The sequence below is a fragment of the Epinephelus fuscoguttatus genome, linkage group LG20 (assembly GCF_011397635.1).
Source record: "Epinephelus fuscoguttatus linkage group LG20, E.fuscoguttatus.final_Chr_v1".
NCBI classification, from domain to species: domain Eukaryota; kingdom Metazoa; phylum Chordata; class Actinopteri; order Perciformes; family Serranidae; genus Epinephelus; species Epinephelus fuscoguttatus.
In genome coordinates, this window is record NC_064771.1 from 500,042 (window position 1) to 522,379 (window position 22,338).

The 22,338-nt window shown below is 40.8% G+C and overlaps 1 protein-coding gene across 2 annotated transcripts in view; it reads left to right on the forward strand.

The window, feature by feature from the left end:
- Positions 1-22,032, forward strand: part of pts (6-pyruvoyltetrahydropterin synthase) — a 50,280-nt gene extending 28,248 nt beyond the window's left edge. For both annotated transcript variants that reach the window (XM_049563941.1, XM_049563942.1), the window contains 3 exons: positions 12,462-12,518; positions 15,013-15,083; positions 15,176-22,032. In XM_049563941.1, coding sequence (XP_049419898.1) covers positions 12,462-12,518; positions 15,013-15,083; positions 15,176-15,299 — 252 coding nt within the window. In that variant the 3' untranslated portion in view covers positions 15,300-22,032. The remainder of the gene's footprint in view (positions 1-12,461; positions 12,519-15,012; positions 15,084-15,175) is intronic.
- The last annotated feature ends 306 nt before the right edge of the window (positions 22,033-22,338 follow it).

Here is a 22,338-nt window from a genome sequence, read left to right on the forward strand (position 1 = left end):
TTATGCACAAAACAGTTTTATCTGCTTGGATTACATCTTTGTATCCAAAGGAGAAGTAGATGATGTAATCACATCTAAAATACAAGATATAGTTACTGTATATCAGATCATACTGCAGTTACATGCACTATGTGCCCGCCAACAAATAAAGTACTATATAGAAGCTGGAGAATGAACAGAAAATACCTGAAAGATGAGGAGTTTCTTAATTACATAATAAAACATATTAATGAATTCATAACTATTAACGTCAGAACCAGTAAGGAGAAACCACAAGTTCATATTATATGGGATGCATTTAAAGCATACATTAGAGGGATCATTATTTCTTTTTCATCTAGAAAGAAGGCAGATTTAGATAAAAAAGTTAAACAATTAGAGACAGCTATCAGTCGAGCAGAATACCTGCATAAAAAATCTGGCATAAGTAAGGATATGGAGTATCTGCAAGGACTGAAGCTAGAATATGACCAGCTGCTGCTGGAAAAAGCTAATAATGTTTGGCATGACGTAAATAAATTAAGATATATATCAAATAAGACAAGTAAGCAGTTATCCTCTTTAGTAAAGAAGGTGTCTAAAAGAGAGACTATCACACTAAAAGATCTATTGAATACCGTAAAACTTGGTGTATAAGTCGCACTTTTTTCCCTTTTTTTTCATCTAAAAGTTGGTTGCGGGTTATAGACCGGTGCGACCTATGGACCAAGGTAAATGCTGACATAGGTAATTTGACCCACAAGATGGCGCTACGTAGTAATTTAAACTCATTTGTTTTTGGGATTTGAGTAAGCATGTATAGTTACAGCCCACACTGTAATAAGGTACTGTAATGCTGTCTTAAAAAAGAAAAAAGAAGTTTAACGTTAATTTAAACTCATTTTTATGGCTCAGATGTTGTGATACCGTAATTTTATTTCCTGAAGAGGTTGTTTGGAAAATTGCAATAGTAAAAAGTAACCAAAGCTGCTTAAGAGGTTATTGTGTTTTGAATGTGTTTCAAATTAAAAATAAAGGGAAACAGTGTAGGAATAACTTGTATAACGTTTTTATTAACAAATAGTAATATAAAACCTTGTTTTCCCTGTTTGAGACCTTAAAAAATAGACTGCGACTTATATGCCAGTGCGACTTATATTATGAGTTTTACGGTAACTGTGGTTAGAGACAACAAACTTATTAACCAAGAATTTGCTTCCTTTTATGAAAAACTATATTCTACTGAAATTGAATGTCAAATAGATGAACAAAAGAATTTCTTAAAATCAGTTGACATCAAAAAGTTATCAGAGCAACATAAAGCTACGTTGGCCAAAGATATTTCCCTGAAGGAAATCAAAAAGGCAATTGACAGTTTCCCAAAAGGCAAGGCTCTAGGTATGGATGGGTTACCAACCGAATTCTATTCTATTCATTCTGGCCCCAAATTAATCTTCTCTTCTTTGATGTTATAAAACAAGCCACTATAAATTAAATCCTGCCACCTTCAATGCATAAGACTATTATTACTGTAATTCCTAAACCAGGCAAAGAGTGCAATAAACCCTCTGATTTCAGACCAATAAGTCTAATAAATTGTGATAATAAAATAATTACAAAAGTTTTAAATAACAGAATAACTGAAATACTTCCATCAATCTTTCATTTTAACCAAACAAGGTTTATTCAAGATAGACATTTAAAAACCAATGTTAGAACCTGTATATCTCTAACGCAATTTGCTAAAAAGTAAAAACTTAATGTGACACTGATGGCAGTAAATGCTGAAAAAGCATTTGACCGTTTAGAGTGGAGCTACCTGTATGAGGTTCTAGCTGCATATAACTTCCCAAACAAAATAATAAAAATGATCAAAACTGTATATAAGTGCTGGATTTCCTGAGTGTCTGTGAACGCGTCTCGTGAGTGAGACGCTGCAGCGAGCGGGTAGGTATGTGTTTCTCTCCTCTGAAGACAAGATGGTGGCACTCGTGTGGATAGTGAACTTTTCTGTTAGGCTTTAGTTGTTTTGGCGTGGCTACGGCCCACAGTGGCCTGTGTTACAATCAGAAATAATTTCGCCCTCTAAACCGGCTAACGTCTCGGCATGTGGTTATTGAGGGACGTTACAATTCAATTCAATTCAAGTTTATTGAGCAGACTCAGGGTCCATAAAAAGCACATACTACATTTAAAAACACACTGGGACATAAAAAAGAAAAACTCATTACACAAGGCACTGATGCCAATAAATCCAAAACTGGGAAACGGTTCTAACAGAGCTCAGCTTGGGGTTAGTCAGCACCTGGATTACACAATTCATTGACCCATTTAAACGGCATATAAATTTGTAAATCAGGTTCCTCAGGAGAGCCTCAAATGTGTGAGCTCTGGCCGTGCAGAATAGTTCACTGGCACTACTCCACCTGGGCTTGTTCATGATAATTCTAAAACAGTCATTGCACATAACCCGTAATTTGTGATGGCTCTCTTTCCTAAACATCACCCACAAGGGGGCAGTATACAATGATGTACAAAATGATCTAAAAAAGTGTGAATTTGACAAAGTCAGAGCACCAGTGAAATCTCCTAGCAAGCATGTTAGCCTGTGCATACAGCACACCGCGCTGTCTATACATGTCATCATCATCCAGCAGACAATCAGTTATTATGTGTCCCAGATACTTTGCTTTACAGCAGACAGATCAAATTTCCTCTGAGAGATAGAAAAGAGGAAATCTGAGGTCCTTGTCTCCCTTAGCCCTACAGATTAACACCACACTCTTTTTTGCATTATATTTTATATCAAATTTAACACCATAATCAGAACAAATATTCAGCAGTTGCTGAAACCCTGCACTACTGGGAGAAATAATAGCCAGGTGGTCAGCATACATAAGATGGTTGACCACAGTGCTACCAATCATACATCCAGTGTTACGTCCCTTAAATTGGGCAGAAAGATCGTTCATATAAATGTTGAAGAGGACAGGAGAAAGAATCCCTCCCTGGCGAACTCCATTCCCCACACCAAAAGGAGCAGAGACCGCACCCCCCCCCCATTTTATTCTCATACTCTGATTTGCATACCAGAATACCAGAATCCTAATTATGGTAGCAGGCACCCCTTTGGCTCATTTTAACAAATAACTTATGGTGATTTACTCTATCAAAGGCTTTAGAAGCATCAATAAAAGCTACTAAAATAGAGGAATTAGCTATTCTATATGTTTCAACCACCTCTTTTAAAGCATAAATGCATAAATCTGTGTTGTGCTTGGGCTTAAAGCCGAACTGGTTGTCTGTGGTAAAAAGAAAAGAATCTAATCTGTCTATTAAAATTTTCTCCAGTACTTTGGATAACACACTCGCTAATGCAATAGGATGATAATTATCCAAACTCCCCACTTTGCCTGCTTTGTCTTTAACTACAGGGACAAGTGTAACAGCCAGCATGGACTCTGGCAAAATGCCATGTGACATAAAGGCTGTGTCAAGCATATGGCTAGGGGGACTGCAACCTTCGGGCCTGCATCTTTAAGGTGCTCAGCAGAGATGAGATCTGAGCCACTAGCTTTGTTATCAGCTAACTGGGAGATAGCTAAGTAGACCTCATTGGCTGATATTCCAACTGAGTCATTAGCGTCACAATTACCTACTTCATATGGGTCACTTTTAATACAGTTAAATACTCCTATTTAGAGCTTTCACCTCCTTCCAGAAGCCTGTTACATCATTACCCAGGAGCTTTTTAGCCATAGAGTCTGCTCTCATAACTTGTTCATGTTTGCTGACATACCGTACTGCATTTTTATAGTTAGCTTTTTATGGTCAAGGACAGGCCCCTCCCTCGGCCTCCCTGCGAGGACCCGTGCCCTATGGGCCTCCTTGGCTACAGAGTGATGAGCTGCCACATGTTTATTCCACCCTGGTATGATCTTTTGTCTCATGTTATTATGGTGGGTGAGGCATGGTTTACTAGCCTCAAACATAGCTCCCACTATACAGTTATAAAAAGCACATAGATCCTCACGATGGACACTTAGATTACAGTTCACATCAGTACATAATATAGCGTCCTTGGGTTAGAACACTTCACTCAGCATTTTATCTACCCTCCCATAACATAACCAAACATCCTCACTAGTAAGCTTGGACCAGTCTAGCTTCGGAATACAGGCTGAATAGACCTCCTCAGATAGCTCAGGAAGACTCTCACACTCTACACCATCACAAAAGGAACATGGTCATACATAGATGCATCGTACATCATTGTCATTGAACTAATGCTAGCATGGGCATCAGCAGTGCTTATACAGTGATCGAGCCAAGATGTGGAATGCCAGGCTTCACTAATTTAAGAAAAGCTATCAGCAGGCAAGAGTTTTTGGCTGGATAAGATAAGATTGTTATTGTCACAGAGCTGAATCATATGCTTGGCAAACATTGACTTACTATCTGACACGTCAGCATTCATGCCACCCACAACAAAGATGCTCGTGGACTGGTTCTCAAAAATGAAAGAGTTAATAAAAGCAAGTCTGCTCAGGTATTCATCTTCATTGAGTCTGGATTCATAAGGTGTGTACATATTCAGGATGACAAACTCTGTTATTCATCTTAATCTGCACACCAATGCACCAGTCTGCTTCGAGTCGGTGATATGAAACGAGCCAAATCTCCAGCTGGCTGATTCTATTTTCCGACATGTCACAGATGGATTGGCCAATTTCTCAGACAGATAGTTACACAGAGTAACAGCATCCAGATCAGGAGCGAATTTAGTGGCGAACACACTCGCCCTCTTGGTAGTGATCACTGAAATGCTGCTCTCAGTACCTGTGCCAATATCCCCGTGTTCCTCTGCTCTCGTCTCACCCAGGGTGGTGCGCCGTTGCGCCGGGGCTGTCTCGTCTTGGGTGTGGGCTTCTTTTCTCCATTACTCACCACAAAAGACCACGGCGGTGACCTCAGCGTTGGCGTACGGAGTTGTATGCTCTCTGCAGCCGCTGCATCAGAAGGGTCCGCCGTCACCTCCTGTTGACCAGGGCCCGTCTGCTTCTGTGCCTCTCGCTCCCACAGGGCACCAGCTGCAGTCTCGAGGCCCAGGACTGGGGTGGACCTTTGTCCGCCCTCGAGCGCCGTCACCCGGCAATTCACAGCCGCAGTAGCCGCTGTCAGGTCCTCATTCACAGTCACCTGTGCTTCAATGGCCCTCCTCAATCCAGAAACCTCGCTGCTCAATTGCCCCACTCTACTGAGCAGTGCCAAAGCATCCATATTCCCAAATCCGATAGGAGGAAGCTTGTCCAAAAAGTGCGAGACAAACACGGGCATGTTTTCCCCAAACTCATTAAACAGACTCAGGCATGCCTTGATGTTTTTAGTGTCCTTGTTGCGATCAGTGTGCTTAATTTTGCACTGCATTGTCGTCGAGCAAACTTCAAACAGAAAGCCCTTGGATTTCTCAATCCAGTCAGATGCGAAATTGTTTGTAGCCAGCAAAACAACTTTGTCGTGGCTAAGAGTCCTCATTTTGAGTGAGATAAAGTGTAACAATTCATCAACCACTATTATCTTCCCACACTGAGTTTTAAAAACCTCAGGTTCAGCATGAGGGCAGGCAGTGCCTCCGCCACATGCACTCCCACCCGCCATCTTGGTCGGAGACACAGTATTAATTAATTATTAATAATATTCAAATTATCAAATTTAGGTTCGAACTTATAAAAATATATATATATTCGAATATATTTCGAACTTCAAATTTTTTTTGACAGCCCTATTAGCTTTGTCACAAATAGTACATTAAGAACGTGGGAAAAACTAAAACATATACTGGGTATAGAAATCAGTGTTCCAAAGAATACACGCTTGTGGAATAACCCACCATACAGAAGGAGGAGCTGAAGTGGAAATCATGCAGTGACAAAGGAATAACAACTATTGGAGATATTACTTCTCACACCAAAATAAAGCCTTTTGAACAACTGGTAACAGAATTCAATTTAATTAATAAGGAACTTATTAGATATCTTCAATTAAAGAGCTGGATAACAGACAACTTAAACTATAATACAGAATCCTCAGTTACTCAGAGGCTATTTCTAAACTCTGGAAAACAGGAAATTAATAGGGAAAGTGTACAAACACCTTATAAAAGCACAGGCAGATAATTATTCACTGCAAAAAATATATGAGGGTTGGAACAACAATATTAAAATAAATAACTCTGATATAACCTGGAAAGATTGCCTAAACTTAACCAATACTATCACCACCAATGAGAATCTGTGTCTCATACAATACAAGCTCATGACAAGAATATACTACACTAAATCAAAAATAAATAAATTTGATGCCTCTTTCTCCCGTTTCTGTAAAATGTGGCATACACAAGGAGACCATAATACACGCTTTCTGGGAATGTGAGAAGGTTTAGGTTGGTTAGAGATCCAAAAGTGGATGACCAACACTTGTAAAATCAAAGTTGAATTTACAGTCTTAAGCAGTATCTTCCAAAAGACAGACAAGCTAAAATACCCCATAGGATGGATGGTCCTTTTCTCCTCTTTGCTATACAAAAAACTAATTTTAAAGTATTGGAAGGACCCAGAGGCCCCACCACTACAGCAATGGAAGGGACTAATGAAATATTGTTTAAGTATAGAAAAATCAATGTTTGAAGACCGGAACAAAAGGCAACAATTCAGCAAGGCATGGCAGGACATATATGAAGCCTTGTAATTTTAATGGCTAAGAAATAGGGACTAGGTATGATGACTGAAAGCTGGGAACTCAATCAGTCAATCAATCAATTTTATTTATAAAGCCCAATATCACAAATCACAATTTGCCTCACAGGGCTTTACAGCATACAACTCTGTCTGTGTGTGTGTGTGTGTGTGTGTGTGTGTGTGTGTGTGTGTGTGTGTGTGTGTGTGTGTGAGCGAGCGTGTGCACGTGTGCGTGTGTGTGCCAGTGGTGTCTGTGAACAGGAAAGTGTGAAATATATATGTGGATGAGTGGGAATAAATGATATATGTGGATGAGTGGAAATATGGAGAGTGCTGTATGTGTATGGCTGGGGAGGTGTGTATGTATAAGTATGAGCATGAGCACTGGCGCCTACGCCTATAGGCAAGTAAGGCAAATACCCCTCCACTTTTCAAGGTGGGGGGGCAAAACTCATATTTTGGCCCCCCACTTTTTTCAACTCTTTTTGTCAAAACGTTGTTGTATAATATTTAATTGAATATTTTCAATATAAAATATAATTAAAAATTAAATAAATTAATCTTATTTACATTTAAATAATTGTATTTGAATTATTCTGCACCCCATTTTCGAATCCAAGTGGCATATTCCAGGCAGTACGAAGCAAGTGCACCATGGTTGCCATGTCCGCTTATTAGACGGAGTTTGGATTATTTGTATTTCTGTAAATTTGCTTTCAAATACTGGTAGTTAGCTTGCCTGTTTTAGTTGTGGATGCATTTCACGTTTTTGCCATTGTAGTTTGAGACACATTAATGATAAAAACGGGAAGGATGTGGAGAAGCAGCTTGTCTGATTGCATGTTTCACTCCGGACATCTGGCACATCTCTCTGCACGCGCATACTGCATCAGAAGCTGTACAGGTACAGTCTGCCACAGACTGTAGGGTACATGAAAAACCAACCATGAAATGCCAGCTAACTATCCATAACTTATGGAACAATAAGATGAGGAAAAAAACATGTGAGGTGACCAGACGTCCCGCATTGCGTGGGACTGCACAGCATTTCTGTCTCTTTTCACGCGTCATGCAAATTGAGACCATGTCCCGCATGATTGGTTGTCACCCGCGCTTGCATTCACCCTCAATGAGAAGAAGCTGCATGCAGCGGCCGGCCCACGTAGGCTCTCTGTTTATTGTCATAGTAACACCGCATGTGCGTTTAAGCCCTAGGGTTCCCCCCCTCCCGCCCCATATAGCAACTATTTCACCCTCCTTGATCGCAACAGTTGACACTCGATAACTAATGACACTCGCGCGTCAATAGGCTCATTCGAGATGAAGTGCACCTTGCCTGGAAAGTAGATGAGAGCAGGAGGCCACAGCGGGCCGGTGACAAAAAGCTGCGGTGAAGTCGGACAGTTTCCCGACAGTTTCCAGCAGCCTTCAGTCCGTACAGGAAGTCACAGACACACTTACATCCTGTCTGGAATGATGTCAGTTCATTAAAAAAGTGCCCATATATCAGTTTGTTTTCAGTCTCCAGTTTTTGTTTTGATAGATTAATTCAGTAAAATGCTTTACAGGTGATCTGTAATTTATGTTCATGGTTTATCCTCCATTTGATATGAATTCTCCTGTAAATCAGCATCATATCAGTTTGACCTGTCCCCTCAACTACACGGGCTAAATAAACTGTGTTTGACTGTAAGGTTCATATTTTCAGGAAAAAAAAATACAAGACAACAGCTTTCATTAAAGATCAGTCAGATATAGTCAGGGCTTCACATCTGTAGGCTACAGATGTTATTATAAGAATCCTCAAATCCCACTGACCACAAGTCTCTGTGTTGCTAAATACTTCAATAAACAAAACAGTCAAGTGTTAATATACAGTAGACTACGTATAGTTTATGATGAATGTATTTAGTTTCTGATGACTAAACTTCACGCTGGGGGCGGGTGTCCCACATTGTTCCTCACAAACCTACTCCTTGTCCCACATTTGGTTTACTGGGACCTAGTCACCCTACCTGCAGTTGTGACCAATGCAGCGTTAATGCAGAGCCCTCCAGCGTTATGTTGCTGTGGACAGTTTTTGCCTTTGTAATCAAATTTGTAAATTGTTAAAATGGCATTTGAATGTCTCATTTCTTTAAATTAATTGGTCCTGTGACACAGCATTGAGACTCATAATCAATAAATTTATTGGAATATGTTTTGTTTCTGGGGCGGCACGGTGGTGTGGTGGTTAGCACTCTTGCCTCACAGCAAGAGGGTTGCCGGTTCGATCCTGGGCATGGGAGCCCTTCTGTGCGGAGTTTGCATGTTCTCCCCGTGTCAGCGTGGGTTCTCTCAGGGCACTCCGGCTTCCTCCCACAGTCCAAAGACATGCAGATTGGGGACTAGGTTAATTGATAACTCTAAATTGCCCATAGGTGTGAATGTGAGCGTGAATGGTTGTTTGTCTCTATGTGTCAGCCCTGCGATAGTCTGGCGACCTGTCCAGGGTGTACCCTGCCTCTCGCCCGATGTCAACTGGGATAAGCTCCAGCCCCCCCGCGACCCTCAAGAGGTTAGAATGTTTTGTTTCTGGTTTTTCGCACATCCTTACTCAGGTCATATTTTGCCCTCCCACTTTTACACAAAGTTAGGCGCCCATGAGCATGAGCATGCATGAGTGTGGTTTAAGATCCTGTGGAGCAGAGGAATACTGTTACTAGTAGGAGTTGTATTCTGTTTGAGTATGAAATTATACAGTATGCTGGTATATGTATTACTTCTTGATGGAAATAATAAAAAAACATATATATATATATAAAAAAACAAGAACTAGTGTGGGTTAAAGGGATATTTCGACATTTTGGCAAATTCGCCTATTGCCGTAATCCCTATAGTCATATGGGTGGGTACATTACCTTTAATTTTCAGTGCCTGCTGTTCTGAGATCGGTGGAGCAGAGCTGCCCGCTGCTTAGCGCACAGAATGGAGGTGAATGGTATAGCCCCTTCTCTCCCTCAAAACAAATCAAATACACCATCAAATGACTCCAAAACGCACTAGTGGACAACTTGTAGCTTACACATTCACCACACTATGAAATAATAATGTAATATTACGAGACAGTTGTTTTTAAGCCAAATGCAAAGCCGGAACCACATTCCAGACATACAGTACTTGCTGGGCGGAGTGATTTCAAACAGCTTATGTTTAGTGCAGTTACTCCCATCATCAAAACAGCAAGTTTGTTGAGAAGAAGCCAGAATATACAGAGGAAGAGTTACAGGTTTTGGAAGAAGAGAGAGCAATAAGAGAGGCTGAGGCTGCCGAGCAACCAGGGGCTGAGGGGAGACCCAGAGCCGGTGGTGTAAATGTGGGGCTTACTGGCCACTTTATTAGGTACACCTGTGCAATATAAATATAGAGTACGCCTCAACATAATCACCGGAATATGGGGAGAACATGCTAACTCCACACTCATAAAACCACAACTCCTGAAGGAACAACAACATAAAATGTTCCCTAGCAGTCTGTTTATTCCCAACAATGAGAAGTAATGCCAGTCACTTCACTATATGCTCTGGGCAAGCACTTATCCATAACATAACCACAACAACATTTGCATTTTAGCCTTATTTACCATGCTTGGGTTGTAGGCTAATGCTACTCAACATGGAGGTAACGTTACAGCAGAGAGATTGCTGAGCAAAATACACAACGATCACTTACCACGTCAGCTCGTTTAGTAATGCCGACAGATGGTATGGCATTGTCTCTCAAGAAAGGAGTCTGAACCATTCCTGAGCTTTTGCGCTCCATCCTTTCACTGTAGTCCTCTGGTAAGAAATGGCAGGAGCACACAAACATTTTCTGGACCATTTCCACAGGCGTGTTGGGATCGATGTCCAGCACAAATAGCCATTGTTTCATCTTGTCCGTATTACTGGTTGGAACTACATGAAACTTCACTTTGCTCCATGTCTTCAGCTTGTTACTGCAACCTTTTACAATGCATGTGTATACCATGATTTACAAAAACACTTGTAAACTTTCCTCAAACCTTCTGGTGTGTCCAGCTGACAATACCGCAAATGGCTACAAGCAATAACAACGGCACTGTCTCAGCTGCGCACTGTGTCACTTCGCCCAGTGTTTTACTCAAGAAAGTAGTTCAGAGTATTTGCTTCATGTGTCGTAATGTTACTTAATTATACATTATTATTTCATAGCGTGGGGAATGCGTAAGTCATGTGTTTTCCACTAGAGCGTATTGGAGTCATTTGATGGTGTATTTGATTAGTTTTGAGGGAGAGAAGGGGCTGTACCATTCACCTCCATTTCAGCTGGCAGCTCTGCTCCACCAATCTCAGAACTGGCACTGACAATTAAAGGTAATGTACCTACCCATATGACTATAGGGATTACGGCAATAGGCGAATTTGCCAAAATGTCGAACTATCCCTTTAAGACTTGAATTAGATGTTAAGCAACTGAAGTGAGTAAAAAATAGAAAGCAAGCTGGTAGAGTTTGCTTGAGCAGCACAGAGACACTGTCACAGAAAACACCGGAAATTACACAACACGGTTAACGCAATACGTAAGGTCAGTGTTTTCAAATGTAAACATCAGTAAACATCGAGGAAAGATCGAGAAGAAATGGGCACCAGCTGAACTAGCATCATGTTAGCCATTGTACAGACGTTTATCAGGAACTGTAATAATCTTTGATTCACCGAAACTTGGCTAAATCCTGCACAGCGCCATTCAACCAGGTAGCTCCTTTTCTACATAGCGATCCAACGGAGCAGAGGACTTTGACTAGAGAAGGAGAGGAGGAGTGTGCTTTACGGTGAATAAGGACTTGTGTGTTGGTGGGAATGTGAGGTGCTCCCAGTCCAGCTGTGGATAACTGCTGTAACATTTCATCGTTCAAAGGCGAATGTGGTGTGGCGCTGATGTGTTTAGGAAGAAGCGACCTGATTGTTGTCTTGTTGAGGAAGGGATGTGTGGACAGTTAATTCATTCCACAGCCAGGAACCATAGTTTACCAGAACCATCAGCCAACAATAAAAGAAGATGAAAAGGGATAAATTACGGTGCACAACTTAAAGGAGTTGATGAGTTGTTGTGCTATGTATTAATTCCATGTGACAAATAAAGGATTGATTGATAACTGTGGGAGGAAGCTGGAGAACCCAGAGAAAACCAAAACTAATATGGGGAGAACATGCAAACTCTACAGAAAAGGTACCCAAGCCTGGGTTCAACTGTGAGGCAACAGTGCTTTTTTATTTAAAAAAGAGAACAATGAAAATAATGAACAAATATGAAAATAAATGGATAGGTGATAAAATGAAAAACCATTTGGTAAATAGTAAAAAGACTGCAGTGCTTTTCTAGTCTTCCAGCCATTTAAAGCGCTTCAACACTTCACATTTACCCATTCACGTCGCTTCAACATGTCACATTTACCCATTCACACACACACACACACACACACACACACACATTCATACACTGGTGGATGAGGCCACCATACAAGGTGCCACCGTGCCACCTGCTACTGAGTTACTAGTCGCACTCACACACTGTTGGAACAGCCATCATGAGCAATTTGGGGTTCAGTATCTCAGCCAAGGATACTTCACCCGCTTTACCCCTAAGCCACAGCAGCCCATGTCCATATGATGCCATACACACAAAAAAACATGCTGTACTTTAGTTAACACAACATGATTTATGACATCCTGTGAATATCCACAGATTGATCGTCTCACTGGCATGGTCATGAACTTGACTGACTTGAAGAGGTGCATTGAGGTAAGATCATCTCAACAAGAGGAGAAGCTACACTGCTCCCTATAAATTCCTCAAGGTGAAATTTAATTCAGTTTTTTCTGCATGTAAATCCTGTTTGTGCATGGTGTATTTTGGGCACACACACAGGCTCAAAATATACACCATGCGCAAACAGGATTTACATGTATTAATGTAATACTAATGTATTAAGACTTGAACTTGGAACTTTTGTTTTTGCTCCAATTTTTTCATGCACTCAAATGCTGTCTTTTATTGAGTACAAATTTAAAGTCTAGTAAGTGCTTCCCCTTTTCCAAGATAATCTACCCACCTGAAAGGTGTATAGCATATCAAAATGCTGATTAAACAACATCAGTATTACACAGGTGTGCCATGGGATGCTCATAATAAAAGAACGCAGACAGGCATGTTTTTAGTAAGAGATCAGTCAGTGTGACCACCAGGGCTTGACCTCAATATTCAACTTGACACTCTGACTATTTAAATTTAAGTTACGCCCAAAACACACCTATGATTAATTTAAGAACTATATACAACCCCTTTGCTCCTTGCATCTTATTCTGCACCCAGATTATGCACTATTAAACTAGCAAAGTGGAGTTGGATATGCCCTAAATGTACGGTAGACCTTGTGCTGTAAATCATTCAAATGGGGCCCTGTAACAGACAGATGTTCAGACATCTAAATTTTTATTGACAGAATATACTGCACTGTGTACCAATGTAACGCCTTACATATGTGTATGGAGACGAGTCAGCTGCAAGCCTATTCATTCCTGTGGGAATCTCCATGAAATTTGATGTGCCTCGGAAAACTCCTCCCCTCTGTAATATTTCAGTCCAGAATTTGCCTTAAGAACATCCAAAAAATGAACCTTTTAGGGCGAATTTCTGACAGACTGTATGACAGTGTGCAGTGTTGGGTAAGGGTTACTTTAAAAGTAATCAAAGTACCTTACTGCGTTACTTTTTAAAAAAAGTAACCAGTTACTTTACTGCGTTACTCCCTGAGTAAAGTAACTCAATTACTTTAAAAGTACTTCCAACGTTACTCCCTGAGAAAAGTAACTCAAGCACTTTTAAAGTACTTTTGAGTATTCTACATTTCCTACTGGGCAATGGACCACAGGGCGCTAAGCCTACATTTTTTGTCTCCAAAATTAAAGCTATGGACCACTTGCCCTTCACTGAGATCCAGTTCTCCCATCACAGCCGTCACTTTGACCAGTTGAAACACAGAACGATCTGCTGCCGTAGACAACTGTATGACAACAACACCCCAGCATTTTTAATATTTCCTCTAGGAATGTTAACACAGAGATTAAAAGGGGGAAATGATGGTGTGAAACAGCAGAGACACTTTGTCAACCCGCTGACTTAACGTTACTGTCATTAGCATCAAGCTAGCAAACAATGGTACATCCTCACGGTCAGACATAAAGTAATAACATTAAGAAATAGCGGCGGGGCTTTTACTCACCACAACTGCAGAGGCTCCCAGCTTTATTTGAAACAAACTACATTATAGACGGTCCATTATTTATTTATCCCTCTGTGTGTTTATATATTTACTTTTTATCCGCTCCGTTGTCTTTATAAAGTTAACATATTGCACCGTCATTTCAAACTCAACACTTGTTTCAAATTAAAAGCCCCTTATAACCTCGGCTGAGAGAATCCCTCCATTTTCTAAATAGGCTTTTATTCTGAAACATTTGTCAGAACTTCCTGTGGAAGTAGCTTGATAGTTTACGTATGGCGCATCAAATGTAGCTCCTGCCATCTGCTGACGCTTTTAAGTGACTACAACAGCATTTCAGCTGGCACATGAACAGACACAGTGACTCAGATAATAGCGAAAGTAATAAAAATAGGACAAGAATAACCCAGTGACATCACACACGCCGTGAAAGATGACCGGGGATAATTGGTGAGTACCACCGTGTAGCGTGTACCAGGCATAATGCAAGTCCTGAGTCTGAAATATGTCTGTCAGCGAGTCCTACTCCACCTATTTAGACTCCACCGTAGACAACAGCAGCATTTCTCTGACCACGGAGCGAGCCACAAGCTCCGTAGCTTCTTTCAGACTGATAGGTTTAACGTTATCTCCGTTATTAGAACCAAACGACAGCCGTTGCTGTTTCGAAGCTGAAAGACCAGCGTTCTAAAAGTAACGGAAGTAACTGATGTCTTGTCTGAAAATGTACTTAAGTATTTGATTACTCAAACAGCAAACTAACGCGTTAGGTTACTCATTACTGCAAAAACTAATCAAAGTACTCTAACGCGTTACTTTGTAATGCGTTATACCCAACTCTGACAGTGTGCTATCGTAGCAAACAGGCTGCTAACTAGCTAACAGGCTATTTCCTTCAATTCAGTTGCCTATGTTGATTGTCAAGTGAGTTTGTATGATTAAAACAACTTGTTTATCTATTTTAACACATTGTCCATCCATCCGCTTATCCGGGGTCGGGATTTCATCCGGCAGGAAGTCATTATGATTCCACTGGACCATAAACACCTGGATATAGACGTCCCATACTTTGCACGTGTGGTCAGGTGAGTTTCCTACTCATCTGTTTTCACAACAGCTCCCACAGATTGTATGCACATTGCAGTGATTACTTCTTTATTTCTCTTTGTCCATGTAGCACAACTGAGAACGTGGCTGTTTACATCTGGGACAACATGGTGAAGGTGCTCCCATCCAACCTGCTCTACGAGATTAAGATTCATGAGACCGATAAGAATGTTGTCATATATAGAGGAGAGTAGAGTGATGATATAGGCTCATTACCAATACACCCCTTGCCCCCACTACTCCGCCCTGAGCCATCAGTTTTGCATGTTCATGTCTCGATTCTCGTTGGGATAGAAGGGTAGGGCAAGTTGCTAGAGCTACATGACTCTCCAAACCAAAGTTTTTCAAAGGCACACTCAAAACTGAGTTTTAAGAAAATCATCTGCAAGATGGCTGCACAAGCAGCAAAAGAAAAGGCTATTTGTTAATAAAGATTTTAAAACTTCACAACTCTTCACTTGAAAATCACCAGTGATATGCTGATGTATTGGTAGCTAACAACCCTAGCTAGCTAATGTAGCATTGCTATTGCTGATTGCATTTCCATTCCTACATTTTGCATTTCCATGTTGCATTCTGCCCCCCTTTGATCGCATATGACATCCAAAATTTAATCGTAATTGAAGGCCAGCAGTGAAGTTGCTGCTCTTGTCAGCACCCTTCTAGCATCGGTGCAGACTAGCAGGGTAGGAGCACAGGTTACTAACTTAAGCTGACAGAGTACCGCCAGTTGTCTGGTAATAAAGCAGTGTTCTTTTTTATTTAATGGCTTGTCTGATCGATTGATAACGTTAAACTTGTGAATGATTTGTGAGCGTCCATGCTTTTCTATCTCCATTAGATATATGGCAAGTGTCATAGTGATAATATAATTATTGCCATAGTTATATGTGTTTTTACATAAAAGTCATGATGCTTACTGATGACATATCAGGGACTTGAAGGGTTGTGGGTTGTCCCATTTAATAGGGGAAGATTCCAGCTGTTCCACCTTATAACTCTGTTCAAAGGGACACTTAAAAATAAGGGGTAAGGGTAAAAATTAGAAATAGCATTGGGCCATAATTTGGTGTCTTATATGGTAACACTTGTCATGTATAAATGTCAGTTTATTTAACTTCACCATGTGCCTACCGTTGACTGCAGACTTTGGTTAGCTGAAATAATACGGATTTATGAAGGCTGATAGATGATACTTTACTGACATTTGCAGTTTATTAGACCACTGATTTCCAACCTTTCTTGTTTGGCAAACCCTGATTACAGTGTGCATTTGTATACAGTTCAACCATAGAGTGATTGTTTTCTTGTTTTTGTTTTTTGTAACACGTTTCTTTATGCTTTACCTCATGTCCCACTTGAGGGTTCTAACCCCCTGATAGAAAAACCCTGATTTAGACCTTCAGGAGAACCCAAACTATGAATAAACCATTCTTATACATGTGGGGTAAATAATAACATGTATGTGCCTTTCATTTTCAGTATATCAGTTCCATTTATCAGCATTTTGCTTTATTCCTGACATGGACAGTTTGACTCTTTCATAGTAAACAGTGTTTCAACTGTAACTGTAGAGGGTAGGAGGAATAATTATTCTAATATGAAACCCCACATTGAAAAAAAATGTGATGTGGTTGTGGAGATTTTCACAGTGGCTCACCAGACTCCTTGTGAACTAGTGAAATATTGACACCTAGTGATATTAAACTGTACCTCTTTCCAGTTGTTGCATTAAACCTGATTGTAAATGATAGAAACCCTCACCTCCCCAGCAAAGAACACTTTTCCCAGAACATCTTCAGCAATGATGTCATAAGCTTCCCCACTGTGTCCTGTCTTCACAAAGCTTTCTACAGCATGTGACAAAGTACTTAACCGGCTCAGGGACCTCCTGTAGAAGAAAATGGAGACAAAATCAGGATAAAGAAAATCTTGTCATTTGAATAGTGCCTAAATAATAAATGAATAAATAAATAGCCTAAAATGCTCACTACAGAGCATGGCCCTCTCAGATGCAATAAATCCCTCTCTCTTTAGGGCCAGCTCCCACTGCCTCCTCCTCTCTTCATTTTTGGGAAGCCTTAAAAATGTGAGGAAGTGGCCATAAATATAAATAATTGTCAAAATTGTCCACCCTCCACATGCCATGTGGGGATAAGCATGAGCGACGTCCAACTAATTATCTGTGTAAGTATATTTTTTTGATGCGGTCTGTGATGTTGGAAGGTATGCATATTAGAAAGTGAAACTGATGGTGTTTCTGCCTTTTGAATTGAAAAATGTGGGCGATATCTGAGCACATGGTAGTTAATTTTAGCTAGCCTTGCAGCTAGCCAATTAATATCAGAAGCTTATAGCAATTTTTGAATTTTCAGCTTTTTTATAATTTGACAGCCTCCTCGAATGCAGCAATATTTCCGTTAAGAGTGCTAAGAGTGTATTTTAGCATCAAAGTATATCAGAATGGCAATTACATCAGCGGGTTGGGGGTGTGGTGCGGACAGTTGTAGTGACATGGTGAAGTTTGTAGGGACACACCTGGCAGCAGAGCTCTCAGTCATGAGGCAAGAAAGCCTTAAAAAACTTGTGCTGGTGACAGTGGCCTGCAAGTGGCAGACAGAACATTTTCTTAGCAGCTGTGTTGAGAGGGTTCATTAGTGTTTTAGCCTCAGCCTCACAGCTAAGGGTAAGCTAGCAGAGTGAGTGAGTGGGCTGTCAAGAGTGAGGGAGCAAGAGTCTTCGTCAGGGCAGGGCAGACAGGTGTGCCTCTTGCACGGAGCTGGGTGAGCAATATTTTTGAAATTTGTAATACATTGCAGAATGTTGTGACAGGAATGAGCAGTCTGCTCCACCTTTGTGCATGAAAGAGTTTTGATGATTATTGCAGTTCTGGGACAGCAGAAAAAAGTGTTTTAAACACCTAAAATAATTAGTTTAAGTGTGTGCAATATCAGAATATTTTCACCACTGTGTCTTGCTGTCAGACAGTCCTTTCTGATGGGGAACTGAAGGTGTAATGTCCATGTAGGGTCCTGTCAAACCCACCAGACTCCTTTCACAGAACACAGCAGTTTCTGGTCTACTGCTACTGCGAGCAGTTAGTCTGGGTTACTGTGTGACTTTTGTGTTTTAGCACATTAGTTAAGATCCAAACTAACATTAGTTGCAGTGGGTTGTGTTAGCAGTAGACCAGAACAATGTCCTGTGAGGTAAAATTACAGGCAGGAGTCTGATTGCTTTAAAATGTGTGACTTGCAGATTCAAATCCTCATCGGAAAAGGCTGTCTGATGGCAAGATAATGCTGTGTGAATACTCTTACCATAGTGTACACTTAAAACTATTGACTGTTTTCTGCTGCCTCCATCCACAGCAGAGAATTGCATAGCTTCTGTTTAGGGACTCCTGCTTCTTCTCCAAATTGTGGGCAAGTACCTCATACAACCACACTGAAATAAATCTGAACAGTCACATTGTAACATAAATAACATACATGTACGATGATAAACAAATACTGTCCACTCAGTATAATTGTATTACTTTTTATTGATTTTCTTCCTCTTATTTTCTTCAAAGTAATATGTTGACCAGTCTGGCTACTTCAGCAGTGTTTTGCATCATCCTAGGAGAAAATGACTCCAAAAAATTAACCTTGCCTTAGGGAATACAAGGCTCTGCTGAGGAACTAAAAAGTGAGATACACAGACAAGGTGAAGTGTGAGGAGACTTTAGACTACAACTAGAAAATGCATTTCCTGTGGAAAATGCATGTGATGCTGAATTGAAGAAAATGCTGCAATGCTGAAAGTGCAGAAATATCAAATTGCCACAAATATCTGAAAATCCTTACAGAGTTGAACGTTGTGACATTTGAATGGTTTCTATAGCTAAAGGTATGTAGAAGTAGTAAGTAATCAAAACATATACTTCAGAAGTAGTAGAAGCAGTACTACTACTGGTAAAGTATGAGCAGCAGTTGCAGTAGTTCATACTTTAAACAGCATAAAAAGTAGAAACAAAGTGAAGTATGAATGTCCTTAAAGAACTAAACATTTTGACATTTGAATGTTTTTTCTAGCTTCAAGTATGCAGAAGTAGTAGTTAATCACAAAATGTACAGGCGTAGTAGTAGTGGCAAAAGTAGTAGAAGCAGCATTGGTAATAGCAATAGTAGCCTAGTAGAAGTCATGGTTATAGTCATCATATCACCAGTATTAATATGAATATATATAGTATATGTCTGTGTGTTGGTGTGTCAGAGCACTAGTAGCACTAGTATTACAGAAACAAGCAGAAACTGAAGGAGGTCTGATCAGCTCATCACAGTATCCTTTATCACGCTTCTAGGTGTTTATCACCTGCTGATAAACACCTAGAAGCGTGATAAAGGATGTTTATAAACATGCACACTGTTGCCATGGTGATTAATGAGGGGCACCTGTGAGTGTGTCTGTTTGAAAGAGCCATGATCAGAACACTGGTTAGAACACAGAACCAGTGCTTGAAAAAGACAGTGTAGAACCAAAGTCTTTTAGGTTGACTGAGAAATCGCAGTTTTAAAAAAAAGTCTCTACATGTGGGCTTTGCTCAAACTTGATGACAGAAAATAACATTACAGCCAGTGGGAGGGAGAAGGGACCTCTTGTTGCTTGAGGCAGAAAATTCCTACTGCTTAAATACATAGCTAGATAAACTTTATTGTATGTCACAAAGTGACAGAAATTCATCTTTGACAGGCTCATAAGTACAAATACAGAAACATTAAAGCAACATTGAAAGCACAATACCAAAGCATACAAACAGGGGATGTTAAAAAAGCAACTCGTGTCTATTTCTGGTTGTCCAAAGTGGTTATTGCAGAGGGGATGAAGGATTTTTTGTAAATGTTTTTCCAGGCCAGTGGAACCTTATAACGTTTCCCTGATGCCAGCAACTGAAAGCAGTGGTGGAGGGGGTGAGAGGAGTCTTCTGTGATCAGGGTGGCTTTCCTTAAAAAGATTCATTCCCTCACTGTTACAAGTGATGTTGTTGGTGTAAGCAGAAAAGAGAACTGGAGAAAAAAAACACAACCCTGGGGTACACCTGTGTTTATTGTTTCATTTAAAACCTTTAAAAAGCACCTGTTGTGGTCTGTCATATGAAAAGTTCCTAACCCATAAAACCAGTGTGGGATGAACTTGAAGGTCTAAAAGGGCATACAGCAAGATGTCTATGTGCACAGTGTTAAAAGCAGTCCGTAAATAAGATCCTGATGTGAGGGTGTGCAGAGTCCAGGTGTTTAGTATCCTCTACACCTCGTTTTGCCTTGTAGGCAAACTGAAAAGCATAGATATTTGCATACCCAAAGTAAAGCTGAAAATGTCTGGTTTTGCTTTATTTATTGAATTAAGCCAAATATTCTTAAAATCAAAATTAAATTGTATTGTAACAATTGTAACAATTAAAAATGTCACCTCCACACACATAGGCCAACTGTATGCAGTTTGTAGTTTTAAGCTTGATTAAAGCCTAGTTATGAAATTTTCTTTATCCATTCATCCATCCATCCATCCATTTACATCTGCTTATCCGGGGCCAGGTCGTGGGGGCAGCAAGCCAAGCAAAGGATGTCCGAGCTCCTCACCCTATCTCTAAGGCTGAGCCCAGCCACCCCCCTCTGTACATTAAAAAGGAAATACAAAACCATTTAAACAAATAAGCAAACTGTTTTACTGAATTTTATTTATTAACACCCAAAGTTCATGACCATAGGTGAGGGTTGGGACATAGATGGAACAGTAAATTGAAAGCTTTGCTTTCTGGCTCAGCTCACTCTTCACCACGACAGACCGGCACAGCGCCCGCATCACTGCAGATGCTGCACCGACCCGCCGATCCATCTCACGCTCCATTCTACCCTCTCTCGTGAACAAGTCCCCAAGATACTTGAACTCCCTTGCTTGAGGCAGTAACTCTCTCCCAACCCGGAGAGTGCAAACCACTGGTTTCTGACAGAGGACCATGGCCTCAGACTTGGAGGTACTGATTCTCATCCCAACTGTTTCACACTCGGCTGCAAAATGCTCCAGTGTATGCTGGATATCACAGTGTGATGGAGCCCACAGAACCACATCATCTGCGAAAAGCAGGGATGCAATTCTGAGGTCCCCAAACCGGACCCCTTCCTCCCCCCGGCTGCACCTCGAGATCCTGTCCATGAAGATCACAAACAGGATTGGTGACAAGGGACAACCTTGGCGGAGGCCAACACCCACCGAGAACGTGGTCGACTTCACACCAAGTATGTGGACACAGCTCTCACTTTGGTCATACAGGGATCGAATGGCTCATAGCAGCGAGCCTGGAACCCCATACTCCTGTAGTACCCCCCACAAGACCCCCCGAGGGACGCGGCCATAAGCCTTCTCCAGGTCCACAAAACACATGTAGACTGAACTCCCACGCCCCCTCCAGCAGCCTTGCAAGGGTAAAGAGCTGGTCCACTGTTCCACGACCAGAACGGAATACTCATTGCTCCTCTTGAATCTGAGGTTCGACAATCGGTAGGAGCCTCCTTTCCAGCACCCTGGAGTAAACTTTACCCGGGAGGCTGAGCAGTGTGATGCCCCGATAGTTGGAGCACACCCTCCGGTCCCCTTTTTTGAAGATGGGGACCACCACCCCGGTCTGCCACTCTGCATTAAATTTTCTTTAATGATCTATGATTCTTTTACTTTGCAGCATCTTCTCCCAGCCACCTCATCAAAACATAGCCTACAGAGTAGATCCTCTTTAAAAATCCAACCCAAGGGTCTTTTAAGAGCCATCCTTCTCTGTTCTATTCATTTCACAACTTTGTCTTTCTACTTATCCCTGTTTACATCTATCTGGCTCTTTTCTCTCTCTCTCTCTCTCTCTCTCTCTCTCTCTCTCTCTCTCTCTAGTTTCTAGTTCAAGTTCAAGCTGCTTTATTGGCATGACTGCATTCAAAACAATGTTGCCAAAGCATATTAACACAATATAACACAAATATAACGAGCATAAACAAGAACAATACATTTATAATAATTGCATTTAAAAAACAAACAAACAAACAAACATGGAGAGCATGAGTGGCTATGGCAGGGTAAAAGTTATAAAGAAATGAATTTATACAACAGATTAATTATCAGTATATAAACAATTATCAATCATCATCGTGATGTGAAGTTGATGGCAGGCTGTTACATATTTTGCCGCCAGTACACAACAGTCTT